The following is a 23,807-nucleotide window of genomic DNA, read 5'->3' as shown; positions in this document are numbered from 1 at the left end:
GGAAAATGCAAAAGAATGCATGGGAAAGGTAGATCACAAGTCAAAATCAAGAAATTTTACCTTTGATTGCTTGATTACTTGAAATCCACCAATTTTTCTCTTGAATTTTCACCCTAGGGTTCTTGTTCTTTCTTTTCTCCCTTTGTTCTTGCTATGGCCGGCCATATGAATGAGAAATGGGCTGATTTTGTGCTGATTTTTAAGCTAATAATAAATGGATAAGAATTTGACACATGTCACCATTCCATTGGTCCATGTGTCATACTTAGCCTGTCACGACCCGGAACTCCCATCGAGCCCGTGACAACCGCCGCGACGTCTCAATTTACATTCATTACCCGGAATGTCAACCGAGACCCCGCAAGGCTTTAATATCAGCTTCTCATTTCCCCTGTGGGTAGCTGTTTCCAAATACCACATTTTAAAAGATTTTAAACTGTTTCCAACTTAAACAAATGAAATAATAATTTTCGTCTCACAGGGGTATTTTTGTCATTTATCCCAAAAATCTCAAAAATCATCTAAAAATATAGTATGTAAGTGGAAAACACATATTTCTTAATCAAAAATAATTTTGGATGTCTAAAACATTCGTTTAAAATGGAATTATGACTGTTATAATAAAATAAAAACATTCAATAAAATATTCAATTTTCACATAAAACGATATTTTAAGAACACTGCATAAATAATTTTTATAGCGTAAAAGCAAAATAAATTCTTACATACCGTAATACAGATAACCAAAGTATAGAATTTAATTTACAGTGACACGCGGGCCCACGAATGACCAAAAGTATCAAAAGAAATGAACCTACAGTCTTTGGATGTGGCAAGTTCAACTGTAATCCTTGCCGATATCAGTTATCTACAATCTATTCTGAACCTGAAATGGGTGGAAATGAGGGTGGTGAGATTATAAAATCCCAGTGAGTAAACAAACATCACTCAAAATATCTAAAGTCGAGTAAAAGGAGACTATTAAAACATTTCATCAAACTGTAATTTATCATCTTTCAACTTATTTCAACCAAATGAAATCAATTTATTTAAAGCAAGTAATCAGTATGGCTTATGAATTTCTTAAAAAGCTTGGCTCATGCCAAAAATTATTATCATACTCAGTTATTTGGGATACCTTGGCCGAGGGCTATCCCAACTGAGTCCGCCAAGGCTATTAGAAAGTCATGTTTTTATTTTGAAAACATAGCCATTCCTTGACGTTGGCCGAGTTCCCCTTCACGAGGTGGTTTGGCGTGAAGTGAACTCTAAAAGTTATACCTCAGGAGTTACCCTACTCGCCTCTCCAACCGAGGTAAAAATATAACAGGATTCCGTGCCCCTCTAATAGGCTAGTCCACAGAATCCAGCCCACTGCAGCAGGTCATACCCACCATACAATAAAATTTTGACAGCATGACAGGGCTAATATATTACTACCCAGCCTGCAAGGGTAAAATAAAGCGATTCATATAATTCATAAAAACACAGCCCAGCCAGTCATGCCAATACAATAACATAAGCCATTAATTCAATTTTAAATTTACAACATATCAGTGGTCTCCAATTACTCTATTTTCAAAATCGTTATTTCGTTTCAAGACAATTTATAAAATATTTTCATTTAAACTCATTTTGTTTACAAAACATAAAAATTTACCATTTGAACTCATTTTCATAAAATTCACCAAAACCGAATAAAAACATACTTTAGATAATTAAAATGATGGTAAGGTTACTCACCGTGTCTAGAGTTAGGATTTTCGAAATACTCAGACTATTGGTCCTCGGGTGCAATTCCCTTGCCTTTATCAGAGGACTCACCACCTTGACACAGTACAAAATCGAGAAATTCACCACATTGGTACTAAATTGAAATTAAACTAATTTAGACTACTAATGCTTGATATGGAATGCAAAAATGTCTAAATTTTTGCCTAAATGCGGTGTTAGCCTATTTCGGTCTTTTACCCGATAAATTGATATACGCGTCCGTTTAAACTCCAAATTAATTTTTTTCAGTTTCTACACCTCAATTGCACCCAAATTGACTTAATGTCCCTCAGTGTGGTGCAAATTATCAGTCCCGATAACAAATTACGAAAATACCCCTAGTGGGTAAAAATTTGTATTTTTGCTCCGAAAATTTCCATTATTTTTCTAGGCTCATAATTCATCATTATTCATCATAATTCCTCAAATAACCATCAAGATCAGCAGCCAATATTCCCCTAGAAAATTCAGCATAATGGGTTTCAATGGGAGAAAATTATATTTCTAGCTTATTTTTGCTATATTTCAATATAACTTAACTAAAATCACTTAATTCAATTAAAATCAACCAAAAATCAAGCTCAAAACTCATCCATGGAGGTTTGGCCAGCATGGGTGTCCATACCCACTTTCTAATTTTGCATGGAAATGAGAAAAAAATGCATGGGTAGTGAAAATCACAAGGAAAATCAATGAAATTTACCTTTTTAATGCTTGATTTCTTGATTTCTCTTGATTTTCTCCAAATTTTTCAGGTAGGATTCTTGTTTTTTTTTTTTCCCTTTTCTCCCCTGGTTTGGACAGCTGAAGAAGATGAGAATTCCGGAATTTTTTACCTTTTTAAAGGCTAAAATAATATAATATTATTTTATTCATTTTTTTAATGTTTTATTAATTCCTTAAATTCTAGCCATCCATTTGTTTCCAAATTTTCACCATACACTTGTCCCACATATCCATAGCTTAGGTAAAATTCTCAGACTTATCCAAAGTCTTGGTGGAGTAATTTTTGAAATTTACACTTTTACCCCCGTAAAAGTCAAAAATTACATTTTTGCCCCAAAAATTGAAAAATTGCCCATAGACATATTTTTCATCCCTTATACTCATACCATTCTCCAATTTGTCAAATTTGATCTAAATTCTCTCAAAATCTCAAATTTTGTCCGCGGGTGGCAAAATTACGATTTTGCCCCTACACTCTAGAAATCACTGGAATTAAACTTTTACACTGCCAAATCCTCAAATTATACTCCAATACTCAAATTATACTCCAATACTCAAATCATACTCCAATAAGTCAAATGGGGCCAAAAAAATTCTTTTCTAAAAATTCCCATTGTGTCCTTGGGTGGCAAATGACCATTTTGCCCCTGGACAGTAAAAATTCTAGTTTGACTTCAAATTGATCCTCGAACTCCAAATCACCATATTAAACCATTCTGGGACTTTAATATTCTTAATTTCATTTTAAATTCTCTATTTGATCTAGTTCGAGACTTAAATTAACTTAATTGTACCATTTGGTACATTGTCGTCTTTTAACGATTTTTCTTTCAGGGCTTTCCAAGTATGCAAGCATATTGTCAATCATATGAATGACATGGAAAGTATTTTATAAGATCGGGCTTGACATAGCCATTAAGCAATCTCTCTCCACCACTTAAATTTTCTCAATTATTCATGATAATATTGGGTAAAATCCATGTGCTGGACAAGTGTTGGGTGGTGTAAAATTACAATTTTGCCCTTGGGGTGGCAAAATGACTATTTTACCCTTTATGCTCGAAAAATGTCGGAATTAAAATTTTTCACTTCTCAAACTCAAATTATACTCCAAATGATCAATCTTAGTAAAAAAATTCATCCAACACTCACGTCTTAACCTTAGGTGATAAAATGACCATTTTGCACCTAGGTCATGAAAATTCCAATTTGACTCCAAATCGGTCCTCGAACTCTGAATCACCATTTTAAGTCATTCTGGGAATTTAAAATTCTCAATTTCATCTTAAAATCTCTATTGGGACTAGTTCGAGGCTTAATTTAACTTAATTGTACCATTTGATACATTGTCGTCCTTTAACGATTTTCGAGGTACCCAAGTATGCAAGCATATTGCCAATCACATGAATGACATGGCAAGTATTTTATAAGGTCGGGCTTGACAACACTACCCCCCTTAAAATAAAATTTTGACCTCAAAATTTCATTTACTGAACTCAGAGAAAATATGGGGTATTGTTTTCTCATTTAATGCTTGACTTCTTATGTCCTCCCTCTTTATAGGGAATTTCGATTTGTTCACCTTATTTACCTCAAATTCAACTCGAGTACTTCACTTATGTCTATTATTATCCTTTAAAATCAGATCAACAGTAACCTTCACAATTATGATCTCTTATATCGAGACACCAAGCATGTTTCTATTACTATCATTAAACTTGAAACATAACTCCATCTTAATCATACCAATTTCGATCGAATTTTATACTTATTTAGGTATACGAATCACTATCTTATTACTTCACTCCATATCAAACTTCTCGACTTTCATTCATTCTTCCTATCCTCAAACACTATTGTGTAGTTTACGGCATCATTAACATGCCATATTCATTCCTGTACATATCCTCAGTGTTAGGGAAGATTAATGGCTTCAATTATTTCCACATACTTCATGCTTACCTTGCATTTAGGAAATTTCAATCTTCTTAATCCTATTAATCCATCTCATATGGCTTAATCACACTATAGATTACATTCTCTTAACTATTTCTCCAAAATTCCTTAGATCGCCATAAATCATCTTTTGATAAGATTATTAATCGTTACATTATCTATACAACTCATCAAATGTAACGACCTGGTACTCCCCTCGAGCCCATGACAACCGCCGCGGTACCCCAATAGACACTCATTTTTCGGAATGCCAACCGAGACCCCACAAAGCTTAATATCGGTATCTCATTTCCAATTTAAAATAATATTTTTAGAACACTGTGTAATTAATTTTTTTATCAAAGTAAAAACAAAATAAATTCTTACATACAGTAGTACAGATAACTAAAGTATGAAATTTAATTTACAACAACAAGTGGGCCCCTAAATGACAAAAGTGAAAGAAGGCTATGAACCTACAATTTTTGAAGTAGTCGAGTCAACTGTAGCCTTCGACGCTATCAGCTATCTACAGCCTACACTGAGCCTGAAATGGGTGGAAAAGAGGGTGGTGAGATTATAAAATCTCAATGAGTAAACAGACATCATCATAAACATCTAGGGTTGAGTACATGGAGACAATAAAGTAAATTATCATAAATTGGATCACATCACTAGAATACATTTCATTCAAAATACGTAAAGAGGCTTATGAATCTTATAAAAACTAGGCTTGTGCCATAAATTCATCATCGGGGACACCTTGGCCGAGGCATCCTACCGAGATTGCCAAGGCTGTTAAAAATTCACATTTCACATAAATCATGTTTTTATTTTGAAAACATAACCGTTCCTTGGCGTTAGCTGAGTTCCCCCTCACGTGGTGGTTTGGCATGAAGTAAACCCTAAGCTTTACCCCAAGAGATACCCTACGTGCCTCTTCGTTCAAGGTAAGAATATAATGGGGTTTATTGTGCCCCTCTAAAAGGCTGGTCCATAGAAACCCCCTACTGCAGTGATTAATTAATATATAATCCACCATACAATAAAACTCAATAACATGATATGGCAATTTTTGTAATTTACAGTCTTTCAAGGCAACCAAACAATTCGTATTTCAATACAATTGCCAACTAGCCAATCATGTCCGATTTATCATAAGCTAATCAATTTAAACAATCGAATTGCAACAATTAACAGTCTCCGTGTACTCTATTTTTCAAAATCATTATTAATTTCAAAACAATTTATAAATTAATTTCATTGAAACACATTTATTCATAAAACATGAAAATTTACCTTTTTAAATCCATTTTTCCATAGAATTCATGAAATCATCTAAAAACCACCCTAGATAATTAAAATGACAGTAAGTTTACTCACAATGTCTAGAGTGCAGATTCTCGAAATACTCAGACTACTGGTCCTCGGGTGCAATTTCCTTGCCTTTATCGGAGGACTTACCACCTTGACATAGTACAAAATCGAGAAATTCACCACATTGGTACTAAATTGAAATTAAATTAATTTAGACTACTAATGCATGATATGGAATGCAAAAATGCACTGGTAACTATCTAAACCCGGTATTGGCCTAATTCGTTTTATCACCCGATTAAATTACTAACACGTCCAATTTAATCCCAAATTACTCCAAATTGTTCCAATTCTTTTCCAATATCTTAATTCACCAAACTCAAATCAAATAACCTAAAATTTGGCAAAACTATCTTCACTTTTCTTCTTAAAATATTTGGCCAATAATGGTGCATTAACACCGTGATTTTTTCTACTACTTTTCCACACCATAATTCATCATTTTCTAACCAATTCTCCTAGAATAAAAATCAAATTCATCCTCACTCAACACATGGTAAATTCGGCCATTGATGGTTGTTGGAGAAAATAAATTCTTTTCTTGTTGTTTTGTTTCTAAATATGCTAAACTAACTAAAAACACTAACATAACTTAAAATCAAATCAATCCAACAACTTTCTCTCTCCATACCCATTTTGATCAGCCATCAATTTATCATGAAAACATGTAATTTAAGCATGGAAAATAAGGAGAAATGCTTAAGGAAAATTGATTTCAAGCTTAAGTTGAAAAATCTTACCTTTTTCACTTGTTTTCCTTGATTTTACACACTTTTTCTCTTGAAATTCCTCACCTAGGGTTTGTTCTTCCTTTCTTTCCCTCTCTTCCTTACTTGGCCGAATATTTGGAGAGTAATGGGCTGATTTATGCTGATTTTTAAGTTAAATAATAAAATATCCTAAGCTTGACACTTGTCATTTTCTTATTGGTCCATTTTTAAAACTTTAAAAATTTTAAACCTTTTATCTCCACCACATGATTAGTCAAAGGTCAAAAATGAGGATAAGGGAAGACCATGTGCTGGACAAATATTCTGATGGTGGAAAATTACAATTTTGCCCCTAAGGTGGCAAAATTACCATTTTACCCTTATACTCCAAATTATACCGAAAATTAAAATTTTTCACTTCTAAACCTCAAATCATACTCCAATAAGTCAAATGGGGCCACAAAAATCTTTTCTAAAATTTTTCATTTTGTCCCCAGGTGGCAAATGACCATTTTGCCCCTAGATAGCGCAAATTTTGGTTTGACTCCAAATTAATCCTCAAACTCCGAATTACCATTTTGAGTCATCCTTGGACTATGAAGCTCTTAATTTCACCTTAAAATTTCTATTTGAGCTAGTTCGAGGCTCAAATCAACTTTGTTGTACCTCTAGGTACAATACCTACTTTTGTAAATTTTTTGGGACTCTCCTAGCATACAAACATGTTATCCATCACATGTATGTCATGACAAATATTTTATAAGGTCGGGCTTGACAGCACTACCCCCTTAAAATAAAATTTTGACCTCAAAATTTCACTTACCAGATTCGAAGAAAAGATGTGGATATTGGTTTCTCATCTAGCCCTCGACTTCCCACGTCATTTCTTCCATTTGAGCATTCTTCCACAATACTTTCACCATTGGAATGCTCTTGTTCCTTAGCACTCGATTTTTTCGATCTAGAATACGTACAGGCTACACCTCGAACTTCAAATCTTCATGCAACTCAATCGATGGTGTCTCTAAGATGTGGGAGGGATCGGGGACATACTTTTTCAACATTGAGACGTGGAAGACATTATGAATACGATCTAACTACAAGGGTAATTCAAGTCTGTAAGCCACTGGCTCAATCCTTTCAATGATACGAAAGGGTCCAATGTATCTCAGATTGAGCTTTCCTCGCTTCGCGAATTGAATCACACCTTTCATTATCCAATAAATACCACAAATTATCACAATAGTATAATCAAATAAGATTTAATACTTGGAATTTTCAAATTATTACCTTTCCAAGGAGAAACCTTAAGAAAAACTTTATCGTCGACTTCAAATTCCAAATCTTTCCTTCACTTATCAGAATAAATCTTTTGCCTATCTTGAGCTGTCTTTAACCGCTCTCTGATAACCTTGATTTTGTCATTTGTCAGATCAATCAATTCCACATTCACCAATTTCCTCTCACCTACTTCATCCCAACAAAGTGGAGTTCGGCACTTCCTTCCATACAATGCCTCGTATGGTGCCATCCCAATACTAGACTGAAAACTATTATTATACGCGAACTCCACCAATGGCAAGTGTCTGTCCCAACTCCCAATAAAGTCAATGACACAAGCCCGTAACATATCCTCCAAGGTCTAAATAGTTCTCTCAGATTGACCATCAATCTGTGGATGAAAGGCAGTACTAAATCTCAATTTAGTTCCGAGAGCTTCCTGAAATTTCGGCCAAAATCGAGAAGTAAACCGAGGGTCTCGATCTAACACAATAGAAACTGGAACTTCGTGTAATCTCACAATCTCATCTATATAAAGTTTCGTCAGTTTCTCAATAGAATACGTGCTATGGATAGCCAAGAAATGTGCGGACTTAGTCAGTCTATCCACAATCACTCAAATAGCATCCTTCCCACTTTGTGTTCCCGGTAAACCCAATACAAAGTCCATAGTCACGTGTTCCCACTTCCATTCAGGAATCGGTAAAGGCTGAAGAGTACTTGATGATTTTTTATGCTCCGCCTTGATTTGTTGGCATGTGAGACATTTTGCTACAAACTCTGCTATGTCTCGTTTCATACCCGGCCACCAATAACTTTTCTTAATAATTCGATACATCTTGGTGCTTCCGGGATGTAAAGCGTAGGCGGAAGAATGAGCTTCCTCCAAAATAGCTCATCTCAACTGATCATCCTTAGGGACACAAATTCAGTCTCTAAGTGTCAAACCCTGCTTTGTAAAATAATTATGATGTTATTCACATGCTCGATAGAATGTTTGTATATTGAGGAAGCCCGAGAAATCGACAAAAGACAATATTGCCCCTAGATGTGCTGTGAAGTTGATTTATACCTCAAGCTAGTTCAAATGAAAAATTTAAAAGGGATTTGAGAGTTCTGAAACCCCAAAATCTACTTGAAATGGTGATTCAGAGTTCGAGGATCAATTTGGAATCAATCAGGAAATTTGATCGGTTATGGGGTAAAATGGTTATTTTGCAATATGAGGACAAAATGGGAATTTTTTTTTAAAAAAAAAAGATTTTCTTAGACCCATTTGGCATATTTGAGTATGATATGAGTATTGAAGTACAATTGGAAGATTTAGCAGTGAAAATATATGAATTTTCGATATTTTTAGAGTATAGGGGCAAAATGGTAATTTTACCACTTGAGGATGAAATTGAATTTTTCGAGAGAATTTAGATCAAATTTGATTAAATGGAGCATGATATGAGTATAAGGAGTGAAAATTATGCATTTTGGTAATTTTTCAATTTTTGGGGCAAAAATGTAATTTTTCACTTTTACGGGGGCAAAAGGGTAATTTTTAAAAATTTGCTCCACCAAAACTTTGAAAAAGTCTAGAAATTTCATGGAAGACATGGATAAGTGAAGAGGATTGAGTGGTAGAAAAAGAAAGTCAAAAAGATGGCTAGAAAAAAATAAAATAATAAAATATTCAAAAGGTAAATAAAATAATAATATTTTATTAAGCCTATTAAAAGGCTTGAAAATTCCAGAATTTTTCATTTGGAGGGTCAGCCAAAACCAGCAGGAGAGAGAGAGAAATAAGAACAAACCCTAGAGTGAGAAAATTCAAAGAAAAAGTGTGATTTTTCAAAGAATCAAGTGTTTAAAGGTATGATTTTTCAAGCTTAGCTTAAGATCTATCATTTCCATGCATTTCTCTTTATTTTCCATGGTTAAATTATGTGTTTTGATGATGGATTCAAATCTGATCATATGGGTTTAGAGAGAGAAAGTTGTTAGATTAATTTGATTTTGAACTATGTTAGTGTTTAGTGTTAGTTTAGCATGTTTATGAGTAAAACAACAAGAAAAATATTCATTTTCTCCATGAATTTCTATAGGCCGAATCTAGCCAATGGTGTGAGGATGAGGTTGACTTTATTTTAAGAGAATTAGATGGAAAAATGATGAATTATGAGGTTGGAAATTAAATGGGAATTTTTGGTGCAAAAAAATTGAAATTTTTACCCATTAGGGGTAAAAGCATAATTTGTGGTCCAAACTGATAAATTGGACCACATTCACAGTCATTGAGGTATTGTGGATATAATTGGATAATTGAAATTGAAATGGATGGAATTGGAGTTGAATTGGAGATTTTAGAAATTTACACCGTGTATAGGCGAGTTAGGTCGGACACTGTGATTAAGCTATTGTCCAAACATTTCACACCCTATCTAGTGCATACGCATGGATAAGAGCCTGAAATAATATATATTAATTTGACACAAATTATTGAATTTTCTGTGTCATGTATTGTGGATAGGTGGTGAGCTATCTGATACGGGTAAAAGACTACACCCGAGGATCGAGAATAGGAGTATATCTACTCCTAGTATAGTGAGTAAACTTACTATCGGCTTAATTATCTAGAGTAGATTTCTTTAATTGTGTGATTTTATGGAAAAATGGTTTAATTGGAAAATTATTATGTTTTATGGGAAAATGGGATTTTATAAAATAATTTTATAATATTTTTGAAAATTTAATAATGATTTCAAAAATAGAGTAATTGGAGACCTATACTATGATTGTGTTGTTTATTCATGATTTTACATTAAATGGCTTATGATAAATGTGGGTATGACTGGTTATTTTTATGATTTAAAGAACATGTGAACTGTTTTGATTTGCCTTGAATGTGTTAAGTAAGCCATGTCATACTATTGTGATTTTATTGGTTGGTGGATTATAAAGTGGGCACTGCAGTGACGGGGGTTCCGTGAGTCAGCCTAATTAGAGGGGCACGGTTCTCAATTATTGAGCTTACCTCGATTGGAGAGGCGCGTAGGATAACTCCCGAGGTAGGATTTGAGTACACTTCACGCTGGCCACCACGTGAAACTGGGACTCAGCCAACGCCAAGGAACGGCTGTGTTGTCAGAGGAGAAATGTGTTTGTGTGTGTGACAATAAATAGCCTTGGCGGTCTGGGTAAGTTGCCTTCGCGGGGTATCCCCTAGAATGGATTTTTGGCAAGGGCCAAGTTTTTGAAAAGTGCATAAGCCATGTTGAGTAATTGAATGAAATCTAATTATTTATATGGGTTGGGATGAATTATTTTAATTGTCTCTTATTACTCGACTTTAGATTATTTTGATGATGTCTGTCTACTCACTGGGATTTTATAATCTCACCCTTCTTCCTATATATTTTTCAGGCTCAGAATAGGCAATAAACTGTCAATTACATCGATAAGTAAATTTCGGAGTTGCATCCTAGAAAGCAAGGTTATAGACTTAAGCCTTCTCAGTTATTTGGGGGCTCACGTGTCATTGTAATTTAAATTGTATACTCCAGTTTTCTATATTACAGTATGTATAAATTTATTTTGTTTTTATGTGCAGAAAACTAATTTTTGATGTTTTAAAAATATATATATTGTTTTACATCAAAATAGATTATTTTAATTAATATTTTTATTTTATTTTATTATTCAAAAAAAAAAGAGAAAAGAGAGAAGAATAGAAAAATTGGTACAAAAGCCTTGCGAGGTCTCGAAAGGCATTCGGGGGAAGAATGTTTGTCGAGGCTTCGCGACGGTTGTCACGGGCTCGATGAGAGTTTCGAGTTGTGACACTAAGCATCAAAGTACCATCATCGTTGAGTCTAAACTCACTAGTTTCTCCATCTTGCAGCGTTTGAACTTCCTGCTTGAACCAATCATCGGATTTCTGTAATTCTCTTATTTGATTCAACAATGAAGGTCTCACAACGAAACTAGCAAGTAAGGTTCCATCCTCACCATTATTCAATTAGATCCCTAGAGATTTCATCTCAAGTAATATCGAAAAATAAGAACTCCGAAGTGTTGCTAACGACGACGAGGATTTACGACTTAAGGCATCTGCTACAACATTTGCCTTTCCAGGGTGATAATCAATCACCAAGTCATAATCCTTAATCAACTCTAACCATCGTCTTTGTCTCAAGTTAAGCTTTTTCTGGGTGAGCAAATATTTTAAACTCTTGTGATCAGTGAAAATTCGACAACGCTCACCATTATAAAATTGCCTCAATCTTCTTGGGATCGACATAAATTCCAACTCCGGACACCACATGTCCCAAGAAAACCACTTCCTTTAACCAGAACTCACATTTAGAGAACTTGGCATAGAGTTGTCTCTCGCGCAAAGTTTGCAACACAATGCGCAAATGGGCAGCATGTTCATCATCATTCTTTGAATAAACCAGCATGTCATCTATGAACACTATCACAAACTTATCTAAGTATGGATGAAACACCCTATTCATAAGATCCATAAAAATTGTCGGGGTATTAGTCAAACCAAACGGCATCACCAGAAACTCATAATGCCCATAACGCATCCTGAAAGTAGTCTTGGGTACATCATGCTCCTTAATCTTTAACTGATAATACCCAGACCTCAAATCAATCTTAGAGAACACCATAGCACCTCGTAATTGATCAAAAAGATCATCAATCCGAGGTAAAGAATATTTATTCTTGATGGTCACTCGGTTCAACTGACGATAATCAATACATAATCGAAGAGTGCCATCTTTCTTTTTTACAAATAGGATTGGTGCTCCCCAAGGAGAAATACTAAGGCGAATGAAACCTTTATCCACCAAATCTTGCAGTTGGACCATCAGTTCCTTCAACTCTACCAGAGCCATTCTATATGGAGGGATAAAAATAGGTGTAATACCCGAAAGTACGTCAATAAGGAACTCAAGCTCTCGATTAGGAGGTAGTCTCGATAACTCATTAAGAAATACATCAGAAAACTCACTTACTATTGGGATATCCTCTAACTTAGGTTCCTCCTTTGAAGTATCGATCATGTGAGCCAAATAAGCCGGATACCCTTTCTGCACTAGTTTCAAAGCTTTGATGGTCGAGATTACACAAGACGGTAATACTCAACGTTCCCCTGCATGTCACGACCCGAAACTCCCATCGAGCCCGTGACAACCGCCGCGACGTCTCAATTTACATTCATTACCCGGAATGTCAACCGAGACCCCGCAAGGCTTTAATATCAGCTTCTCATTTCCCCTGTGGGTAACTGTTTCCAAATACCACATTTTAAAAGATTTTAAACTGTTTCCAACTTAAACAAATGAAATAATAATTTTCGTCTCACAAGGGTATTTTTGTCATTTATCCCAAAAATCTAAAAAATCATCTAAAAATATAGTATGTAAGTGGAAAACACATATTTCTTAATCAAAAATAATTTTGGATGTCTAAAACATTCGTTTAAAATGGAATTATGACTGTTATAATAAAATAAAAATATTCAATAAAATATTCAATTTTCACATAAAACGATATTTTAAGAACACTGCATAAATAATTTTTATAGCGTAAAAGCAAAATAAATTCTTACATACCGTAATACAGATAACCAAAGTATAGAATTTAATTTACAGTGACACGTGGGCCCCCGAATGACCAAAAGTATAAAAAGAAATGAACCTACAGTCTTTGGATGTGGCAAGTTCAACTGTAATCCTCGCCGATATCAGTTATCTACAATCTATTCTGAACCTGAAATGGGTGGAAATGAGGGTGGTGAGATTATAAAATCCCAGTGAGTAAACAAACATCACTCAAAATATCTAAAGTCGAGTAAAAGGAGACTATTAAAACATTTCATCAAACTGTAATTTATCATCTTTCAACTTATTTCAACCAAATGAAATCAATTTATTTAAAGCAAGTAATCAGTATGGCTTATGAATTTCTTAAAAAACTTGGCTCATGCCAAAAATTATTATCATACTCAGTTATTTGGGATACCTTGGCCGAGGGCTATCCCAACTGAGTCCGCCAAGGCTATTAGAAAGTCATGTTTTTATTTTGAAAACATAGCCATTCCTTGACGTTGGCCGAGTTCCCCTTCACGTGGTGGTTTGGCGTGAAGTGAACTCTAAAAGTTATACCTCAGGAGTTACCCTACTCGCCTCTCCAACCGAGGTAAAAATATAACAGGATTCCGTGCCCCTCTAATAGGCTAGTCCACAGAATCCAGCCCACTGCAGCAGGTCAAACCCACCATACAATAAAATTTTGACAGCATGACAGGGCTAATATATTACTACCCAGCCTGCAAGGGTAAAATAAACCAATTCATATAATTCAATAAAACACAGCCCAGCCAGTCATGCCAATACAATAACATAAGCCATTAATTCAATTTTAAATTTACAACATATCAGTGGTCTCCAATTACTCTATTTTTCAAAATCGTTATTTCGTTTCAAGACAATTTATAAAATATTTTCATTTAAACTCATTTTGTTTACAAAACATAAAAATTTACCATTTGAACTCATTTTCATAAAATTCACCAAAACCGAATAAAAACATACTTTAGATAATTAAAATGATGGTAAGGTTACTCACCGTGTCTAGAGTGAGGATTTTCGAAATACTCAGACTATTGGTCCTCGGGTGCAATTCCCTTGCCTTTATCAGAGGACTCACCACCTTGACACAGTACAAAATCGAGAAATTCACCACATTGGTACTAAATTGAAATTAAACTAATTTAGACTACTAATGCTTGATATGGAATGCAAAAATGTCTAAATTTTTGCCTAAATGCGGTGTTAGCCTATTTCGGTCTTTTACCCTATAAATTGATATACGCGTCCGTTTAAACTCCAAATTAATTTTTTTCAGTTTCTATACCTCAATTGCACCCAAATTGACTTAATGTCCCTCAGTGTGGTGCAAATTATCAGTCTCGATAATAAATTACGAAAATACCCCTAGTGGGTAAAAATTTGTATTTTTGCTCCGAAAATTTCCATTATTTTTCTAGGCTCATAATTCATCATTATTCATCATAATTCCTCAAATAACCATCAAGATCAGCAGCCAATATTCCCCTAGAAAATTCAGCATAATGGGTTTCAATGGGAGAAAATTATATTTCTAGCTTATTTTTGCTATATTTCAATATAACTTAACTAAAATCACTTAATTCAATTAAAATCAACCAAAAATCAAGCTCAAAACTCATCCATGGAGGTTTGGCCAGCATGGGTGTCCATACCCACTTTCTAATTTTGCATGGAAATGAGAAAAAATGCATGGGTAGTGAAAATCACAAGGAAAATCAATGAAATTTACCTTTTTAATGCTTGATTTCTTGATTTCTCTTGATTTTCTCCAAATTTTTCAGGTAGGATTCTTGTTTTTTTTTTTCCCCTTTTCTCCCCTGGTTTGGAAAGCTGAAGAAGATGAGAATTCCGGAATTTTTACCTTTTTAAAGGCTAAAATAATATAATATTATTTTATTCATTTTTTTAAAGTTTTATTAATTCCTTAAATTCTAGCCATCCATTTGTTTCCAAATTTTCACCATACACTTGTCCCACATATCCATAGCTTAGGTAAAATTCTCAGACTTATCCAAAGTCTTGGTGGAGTAATTTTTGAAATTTACACTTTTACCCCCGTAAAAGTCAAAAATTACATTTTTGCCCCAAAAATTGAAAAATTGCCCATAGACATATTTTTCATCCCTTATACTCATACCATTCTCCAATTTGTCAAATTTGATCTAAATTCTCTCAAAATCTCAAATTTTGTCCGCGAGTGGCAAAATTACGATTTTGCCCCTACACTCTAGAAATCACTGGAATTAAACTTTTTCACTGCCAAACCCTCCAATTATACTCCAATACTCAAATCATACTCCAATAAGTCAAATGGGGCTAAAAAAATTCTTTTCTAAAAATTCCCATTGTGTCCTTGGGTGGCAAATGACCATTTTGCCCCTGGACAGTAAAAATTCTAGTTTGACTTCAAATTGATCCTCGAACTCCAAATCACCATATTAAACCATTCTGGAACTTTAATATTCTTAATTTCATTTTAAATTCTCTATTTGATCTAGTTCGAGACTTAAATTAACTTAATTGTACCATTTGGTACATTGTCGTCTTTTAACGATTTTTCTTTCAGGGCTTTCCAAGTATGCAAGCATATTGTCAATCATATGAATGACATGGAAAGTATTTTATAAGGTCGGGCTTGACAACCCTACCCCCCTTAAAATAAAATTTTGACCTCAAAATTTCATGTACTGAACTCAGAGAAAATGTGGGGGTATTGTTTTCTCATATAATGCTCGAATTCTTATGTCTTCCCCTTTATAGGGAATTTCGATTTGTTCACCTCATTTATCTCCAATTCAACTCAAGTATTTCGCTTATGTCTATTATTATCCTTTAAAATCAGATCAACAATAACCTTCACAATTATGATCTCTTATATTGAGACATTAAGCATGCTTCTATTACTATCATTAAGCTTGAACCATAACTCCATCTCAATCATACCAATTTCGATCGCATTTTATTCTTATTTAGGTATACCAATCACTATCTTATTACTTGATTCCATATCAAACTTCTCGACTTTCATTCATTCATCCTATCCTCATACACTATTGTGTAGTTTACAACATCATTAACACGCCATACTCATTCCTGTACATATCCTCAGCGTTCAGGAAAATTAATGGCTTTAATTATTTCTACATATTTCATGTTTACTTTGCATTTAGGAAATTTCAATCTTCTTAATCTTATTAATCCATCTCATATGGCTTAATCGTACTATAGATTATATTCCCTTAACTATTTCTCCAAAATTCCTTAGGTCACCATAAATCGTCTTCTGATAAGATTCTTAATCGTTACATTATCTATACAACTCATCAAATATATTGAGTTCAAATCTTGAACCACTAAAACCATTATTCATTTAGTTGGGTACATCACTACTCCACACATACATATACATATACATTCAAATGTCTATATTCCTCATTATGTATACGAGTCTCTGTTTTCAAATGCCTTCAGACTAATTTCTCTTAATTCATTCCCATCCACAATCAAGATTCAATAGAATAAGCTTCATAATTCATACAAATTCTCATCATGCCTGTGTATAGTTCCTCATCATTTATATACTTATATTCTCTTCTTATCGTTTCCAATTATATGCTTAAGTTTCCTTGTACTGTATATCATTGCATCACAATGTCATCTCCATTGAATTATAATCTATTATGCGTGTATGTTTTATAATCCCATTGGTATCTCAAAAATTTATCTTGACTTGATCATTGCATCTTATGCAATACTACAATTCCTAAAAGTCATCCTTATTCCTCGATTATCCTTCATGTCTCCTATATATTGTATCCTTATTGCATTTCGATATTGATTTGTCACTTAAAACTCAGATTCATTTGAATCATGTATGCCTCACGCATTTTCGAATTCCAATTCCCATAATATATTAAGAAAGTTTCATTATCTGACTTCATTATCAAGGTTAACTTCTATCATCCTTTATTCCACTCTTTCATATGAATATAACATCATTCTTCCTTAACTAATTTACAAATTGTACTTGAAATTACAAGACTTGAAACTAAATTCTCCTCAAGTACTTTTTAATGTTAATACTTATACCACTCTCAGCTTATAGCTTCCTTTTTATAACTACATAACTTAGTGCTTGCTTTCACAAGATCCATGGCAGAACTTCTCTTGAGTATTTCCTTAGGGATATTTATTTTAAATTTATGTCTCATAACATATGATCATTTAACCCGTAACTTAGCCATTTGGCTCTTTAGCAAGTTTCAAAGTCACGCATCTTATGCCCATCATGTATAACTTATAATTCTTTCTCAAGGGCGTGTAAACATTCTTGAAACACTTAATCACTTATTTACTCTTTTATACACCAAGTATATCATTTCCATAAAGGCATGCCCAACTACTCATGCTTCAATTTATCTCCATGGGTTTCTAGCATGTCACCTAGTTTACTTGTGTTGTTACTAATCCTTTCCTTTCAACAAGGTCAAGACAATATCAGTATATTCTCATAACAATATTCTATATAAACTCATTTGCTATATCATTATTGAAATCTTTATTTACATTTTCCTCACTTGCTATTGACATCTCTTATCAGTATCTCATACATTCATCTAACCTTTCGCTCGCTTCCTCTTTAGTCTTTAACAAGACTTAATCTCTTGTCTTCTTTATTTCTTAAGATTTGACTTCAATCATCATATTATTCATCTTAACACTCCACATGTTAATTTATTTTTATGTAGCCATCTCAAAAATTCTCTAACTTTTCTTTCTCTTACATGCCAATATATATAAGGCAATAATAAAAAAATAAAAAAAAACTTTGCAATTTCACTCATCATCTTTATCTTAATACCTCCCAATGCACTTAAGACTCCAAACAACAAAGCTTAGCATGAAAACCAATGACCATTCTTCAACTCGTGTGTTTCATCTTCATGCCACTCTCAATTTGCTCTGCTTTCTAGCCATTAGGGGTTCTTAACGTGACAGCGTTTGATAGTCAGTACTGTGGCGTTGCAACGGTTTGAATTCACTTTATCTTAGCAACTCTTCCACCTTTAAAGCTACTACCTCAATTATTCACAATCGTGTGGCTTCCCTTCGAGTCTATACCACAATTAGCAAGACTAACTTTCTATCACAAGTGTGAAATCAAAACATTGATTTAACGTATTTTTTTTTTTGCCACTAGCATTCATATATCTTTACCATAACATTTCATACGAGTTTGTTTAAGCAAAGATCTCCAAATTTATTCATAGCTACATGTATCTCAAATTGCTCATCACTTATCATCAGTCAATAAATCCCACTCGAAAATACCCTTTCCATATTGTATAGTGATTTCACCATATAGCATCACTGCACGATGTTCCTCCATTCTACTATCATGGATACTCCATAGAAATTAATTAAAAGATTTACGTACCCTAACTAATGCTAATTCCATTTAATCATATCTTAAATACTTCAAACTTGTAAATTACAACTCCAAATGTATGTCCATATATTGATAATCTTTATATATTTCATGATCATGAAAACTACAACTTACAAACTAGCTTTCTATCATACGTACTTTATTAGAGCACTAATTTCAACTTATTTAATCTACCCTTGGTGGTATGTCAAAATCATCCCTGTCTCGGTTGCAATCCAGAGGAATCTCTCCTCTGTATATCCGTATGAGCTGGTGGAGATGGAGCAGCTACCGTAGCCCGTCCTAACTGTGGACAATCTCTCCTAATGTGACCCAGTTGATCACAATGAAAACATCGTGCAGGCCCTCTGCACGGCCCAACATGATAATTCCCACAATTTCTGCATCTACGTGAACTTCCTGAAACAGAGGAGTTTTTGCCCCTGTTTGGTGGCTGACTAGAAGATACACTTAGATTTCTCCTTTTTGCTAACTCAGCTCGCAGACTCTTATTTTCATTCGCAAGCTTCTCGGCTCTTAAAGCCATTCGCACCACCTCTTTAGCCACGGTTGCGTCCGACTCACCCATAAAAGAAACACAACTATGTTGCCTAGCCTCTTTAAGCTTCTTAGAATCAGAAACATCCAGCACTGGTGGTGGGACAGGAGGTGGGGATGGTGGTACTGAAGGAGCAGCCAGAGGAACTGTAGGAAGAGCTTGACCAGCTTGAGCCTGGCCAGCAATAGCAGTAAAGAAGGCTGCTAATGCCTGAACTGCCTCAAGAGGCATAGCAGGAATACTAGTAAGTGGTAGAGGAGGTGGAGGATGTGGAGGAGTCTTGGTTTGTTCAGCAGCAGGTGCTGCCCGAATGGTGGATGCAGTCAATTCCTCCTCTATTGCACCTAACTGACGACGTTGGAAACGACCTCTTCCCCTTCCAGCTGATCTAGTGAAAGGTGGTTGTTCGCGTCGAGGAGACATAATAATCTATAATAGGGAACAAAGTGAGTTTAGGCAACCTCAGGCTCTATATGCTTATGCATGTATTTTATTCAACCTAACCTAACTTAACTCGGGGCCACACTGACACTGTAAATTTTTAAAACAGCTTTAAAATAACTTTAAACCCAAAACTCTAATCTTTCAAACCAACAGCTCTGATACCAACTTAATTGTCACGACCCGAAACTCCCATCGAGCCCGTGACAACCGCCGCGACGTCTCAATTTACATTCATTACCCGGAATGTCAACCGAGACCCCGCAAGGCTTTAATATCAGCTTCTCATTTCCCCTGTGGGTAACTGTTTCCAAATACCACATTTTAAAAGATTTTAAACTGTTTCCAACTTAAACAAATGAAATAATAATTTTCGTCTCACAAGGGTATTTTTGTCATTTATCCCAAAAATCTAAAAAATCATCTAAAAATATAGTATGTAAGTGGAAAACACATATTTCTTAATCAAAAATAATTTTGGATGTCTAAAACATTCGTTTAAAATGGAATTATGACTGTTATAATAAAATAAAAATATTCAATAAAATATTCAATTTTCACATAAAACGATATTTTAAGAACACTGCATAAATAATTTTTATAGCGTAAAAGCAAAATAAATTCTTACATACCGTAATACAGATAACCAAAGTATAGAATTTAATTTACAGTGACACGTGGGCCCCCGAATGACCAAAAGTATAAAAAGAAATGAACCTACAGTCTTTGGATGTGGCAAGTTCAACTGTAATCCTCGCCGATATCAGTTATCTACAATCTATTCTGAACCTGAAATGGGTGGAAATGAGGGTGGTGAGATTATAAAATCCCAGTGAGTAAACAAACATCACTCAAAATATCTAAAGTCGAGTAAAAGGAGACTATTAAAACATTTCATCAAACTGTAATTTATCATCTTTCAACTTATTTCAACCAAATGAAATCAATTTATTTAAAGCAAGTAATCAGTATGGCTTATGAATTTCTTAAAAAACTTGGCTCATGCCAAAAATTATTATCATACTCAGTTATTTGGGATACCTTGGCCGAGGGCTATCCCAACTGAGTCCGCCAAGGCTATTAGAAAGTCATGTTTTTATTTTGAAAACATAGCCATTCCTTGACGTTGGCCGAGTTCCCCTTCACGTGGTGGTTTGGCGTGAAGTGAACTCTAAAAGTTATACCTCAGGAGTTACCCTACTCGCCTCTCCAACCGAGGTAAAAATATAACAGGATTCCGTGCCCCTCTAATAGGCTAGTCCACAGAATCCAGCCCACTGCAGCAGGTCAAACCCACCATACAATAAAATTTTGACAGCATGACAGGGCTAATATATTACTACCCAGCCTGCAAGGGTAAAATAAACCAATTCATATAATTCAATAAAACACAGCCCAGCCAGTCATGCCAATACAATAACATAAGCCATTAATTCAATTTTAAATTTACAACATATCAGTGGTCTCCAATTACTCTATTTTTCAAAATCGTTATTTCGTTTCAAGACAATTTATAAAATATTTTCATTTAAACTCATTTTGTTTACAAAACATAAAAATTTACCATTTGAACTCATTTTCATAAAATTCACCAAAACCGAATAAAAACATACTTTAGATAATTAAAATGATGGTAAGGTTACTCACCGTGTCTAGAGTGAGGATTTTCGAAATACTCAGACTATTGGTCCTCGGGTGCAATTCCCTTGCCTTTATCAGAGGACTCACCACCTTGACACAGTACAAAATCGAGAAATTCACCACATTGGTACTAAATTGAAATTAAACTAATTTAGACTACTAATGCTTGATATGGAATGCAAAAATGTCTAAATTTTTGCCTAAATGCGGTGTTAGCCTATTTCGGTCTTTTACCCTATAAATTGATATACGCGTCCGTTTAAACTCCAAATTAATTTTTTTCAGTTTCTATACCTCAATTGCACCCAAATTGACTTAATGTCCCTCAGTGTGGTGCAAATTATCAGTCTCGATAATAAATTACGAAAATACCCCTAGTGGGTAAAAATTTGTATTTTTGCTCCGAAAATTTCCATTATTTTTCTAGGCTCATAATTCATCATTATTCATCATAATTCCTCAAATAACCATCAAGATCAGCAGCCAATATTCCCCTAGAAAATTCAGCATAATGGGTTTCAATGGGAGAAAATTATATTTCTAGCTTATTTTTGCTATATTTCAATATAACTTAACTAAAATCACTTAATTCAATTAAAATCAACCAAAAATCAAGCTCAAAACTCATCCATGGAGGTTTGGCCAGCATGGGTGTCCATACCCACTTTCTAATTTTGCATGGAAATGAGAAAAAATGCATGGGTAGTGAAAATCACAAGGAAAATCAATGAAATTTACCTTTTTAATGCTTGATTTCTTGATTTCTCTTGATTTTCTCCAAATTTTTCAGGTAGGATTCTTGTTTTTTTTTTTCCCCTTTTCTCCCCTGGTTTGGACAGCTGAAGAAGATGAGAATTCCGGAATTTTTACCTTTTTAAAGGCTAAAATAATATAATATTATTTTATTCATTTTTTTAAAGTTTTATTAATTCCTTAAATTCTAGCCATCCATTTGTTTCCAAATTTTCACCATACACTTGTCCCACATATCCATAGCTTAGGTAAAATTCTCAGACTTATCCAAAGTCTTGGTGGAGTAATTTTTGAAATTTACACTTTTACCCCCGTAAAAGTCAAAAATTACATTTTTGCCCCAAAAATTGAAAAATTGCCCATAGACATATTTTTCATCCCTTATACTCATACCATTCTCCAATTTGTCAAATTTGATCTAAATTCTCTCAAAATCTCAAATTTTGTCCGCGAGTGGCAAAATTACGATTTTGCCCCTACACTCTAGAAATCACTGGAATTAAACTTTTTCACTGCCAAACCCTCCAATTATACTCCAATACTCAAATCATACTCCAATAAGTCAAATGGGGCTAAAAAAATTCTTTTCTAAAAATTCCCATTGTGTCCTTGGGTGGCAAATGACCATTTTGCCCCTGGACAGTAAAAATTCTAGTTTGACTTCAAATTGATCCTCGAACTCCAAATCACCATATTAAACCATTCTGGAACTTTAATATTCTTAATTTCATTTTAAATTCTCTATTTGATCTAGTTCGAGACTTAAATTAACTTAATTGTACCATTTGGTACATTGTCGTCTTTTAACGATTTTTCTTTCAGGGCTTTCCAAGTATGCAAGCATATTGTCAATCATATGAATGACATGGAAAGTATTTTATAAGGTCGGGCTTGACACTGCAAATACAATCTCTACTCCCTTCGAATTTCGAAGAACAACTTTTTTTCGAAAACAATCTATGTTCGCCCGATGTGCAGTTAACCAATTCATACCCAATATTAGATCAAAATCCAAGATCTCTAGAGGAATTAAGCCACCCCTAAATTCTTTCTCACCTACTCTTACCCCACAGTCTCTTTAACAAGTATTTCTAATCAATTGTTCTCCTAGAAGGGTATGCACTACAATTTTTCCCTCTAATGGTGACAGGTTTCTATCAGCAATTGATGCAAATGTCGTATTCACATAAGATCTATATGAGCCAGAATCTATCAAAACATAAGCATCTTTATCAAATAAAGACATAGTACCTATCACTGCTCCAGGTCAGACTCGTGCCTTATCTTCCGTCACTGCGAAAACTCTTGTCGAAGTACGAGTCTGTGGTCTCGAAGGTGGATGTGCCGGGGTATTACTCTCTACACCAGACTGTATGGCTACTCCTTGTCTCGATGGTAACCCAGAAGAATCTCTCCTCTGCATATCAGTGCGAGCTGGTGGAGATGATGCAGCTACAGTGGCTCGTCTTAACCGTGGGCAACTACTCCTAATATGACCCGACTGACCACAATGAAAACATAGTGCAGGCCCTCTACACAGCCCAACATGATAA

The 23,807-nt window shown here is 34.4% G+C and overlaps 1 protein-coding gene, 2 long non-coding RNA genes and 1 pseudogene across 3 annotated transcripts; all 4 read right to left on the bottom strand.

The window, feature by feature from the left end:
• Positions 1-810: 810 nt before the first annotated feature.
• LOC148762072 (uncharacterized) lies at positions 811-2,578 on the bottom strand. The gene is made up of 3 exons (XR_016026930.1): positions 2,477-2,578; positions 1,744-1,827; positions 811-886 (listed from the first exon to the last, which is right to left on the bottom strand). It is a non-coding gene; the product is annotated as an uncharacterized LOC148762072 (long non-coding RNA).
• Positions 2,579-7,381: 4,803 nt separating this feature from the next.
• Positions 7,382-11,654, bottom strand: LOC148762071 (uncharacterized; annotated as a pseudogene).
• Positions 11,655-13,369: 1,715 nt separating this feature from the next.
• LOC148762070 (uncharacterized) lies at positions 13,370-15,258 on the bottom strand. Its single transcript, XR_016027209.1, has 3 exons — positions 15,162-15,258; positions 14,430-14,513; positions 13,370-13,571 (listed from the first exon to the last, which is right to left on the bottom strand). It is a non-coding gene; the product is annotated as an uncharacterized LOC148762070 (long non-coding RNA).
• Positions 15,259-18,692: 3,434 nt separating this feature from the next.
• On the bottom strand, positions 18,693-22,370 carry LOC148762069 (uncharacterized). Its single transcript, XM_088807604.1, has 4 exons — positions 22,240-22,370; positions 21,508-21,591; positions 20,582-20,649; positions 18,693-19,848 (listed from the first exon to the last, which is right to left on the bottom strand). The coding sequence occupies exon 4, from the start codon at positions 19,840-19,842 to the stop codon at positions 19,075-19,077; it is 768 nt and encodes a 255-aa protein (XP_088663730.1). The 5' UTR covers positions 19,843-19,848; positions 20,582-20,649; positions 21,508-21,591; positions 22,240-22,370; the 3' UTR covers positions 18,693-19,074.
• Positions 22,371-23,807: the final 1,437 nt, after the last annotated feature.

Source organism: Theobroma cacao, chromosome 6 (assembly GCF_053813885.1).
Source record: "Theobroma cacao isolate CCN51 chromosome 6, ASM5381388v1, whole genome shotgun sequence".
NCBI lineage: Eukaryota > Viridiplantae > Streptophyta > Magnoliopsida > Malvales > Malvaceae > Theobroma > Theobroma cacao.
The sequence above is the reverse complement of the archived record's forward strand: the minus strand, read 5'-3'. Positions and strand labels throughout refer to the sequence as shown.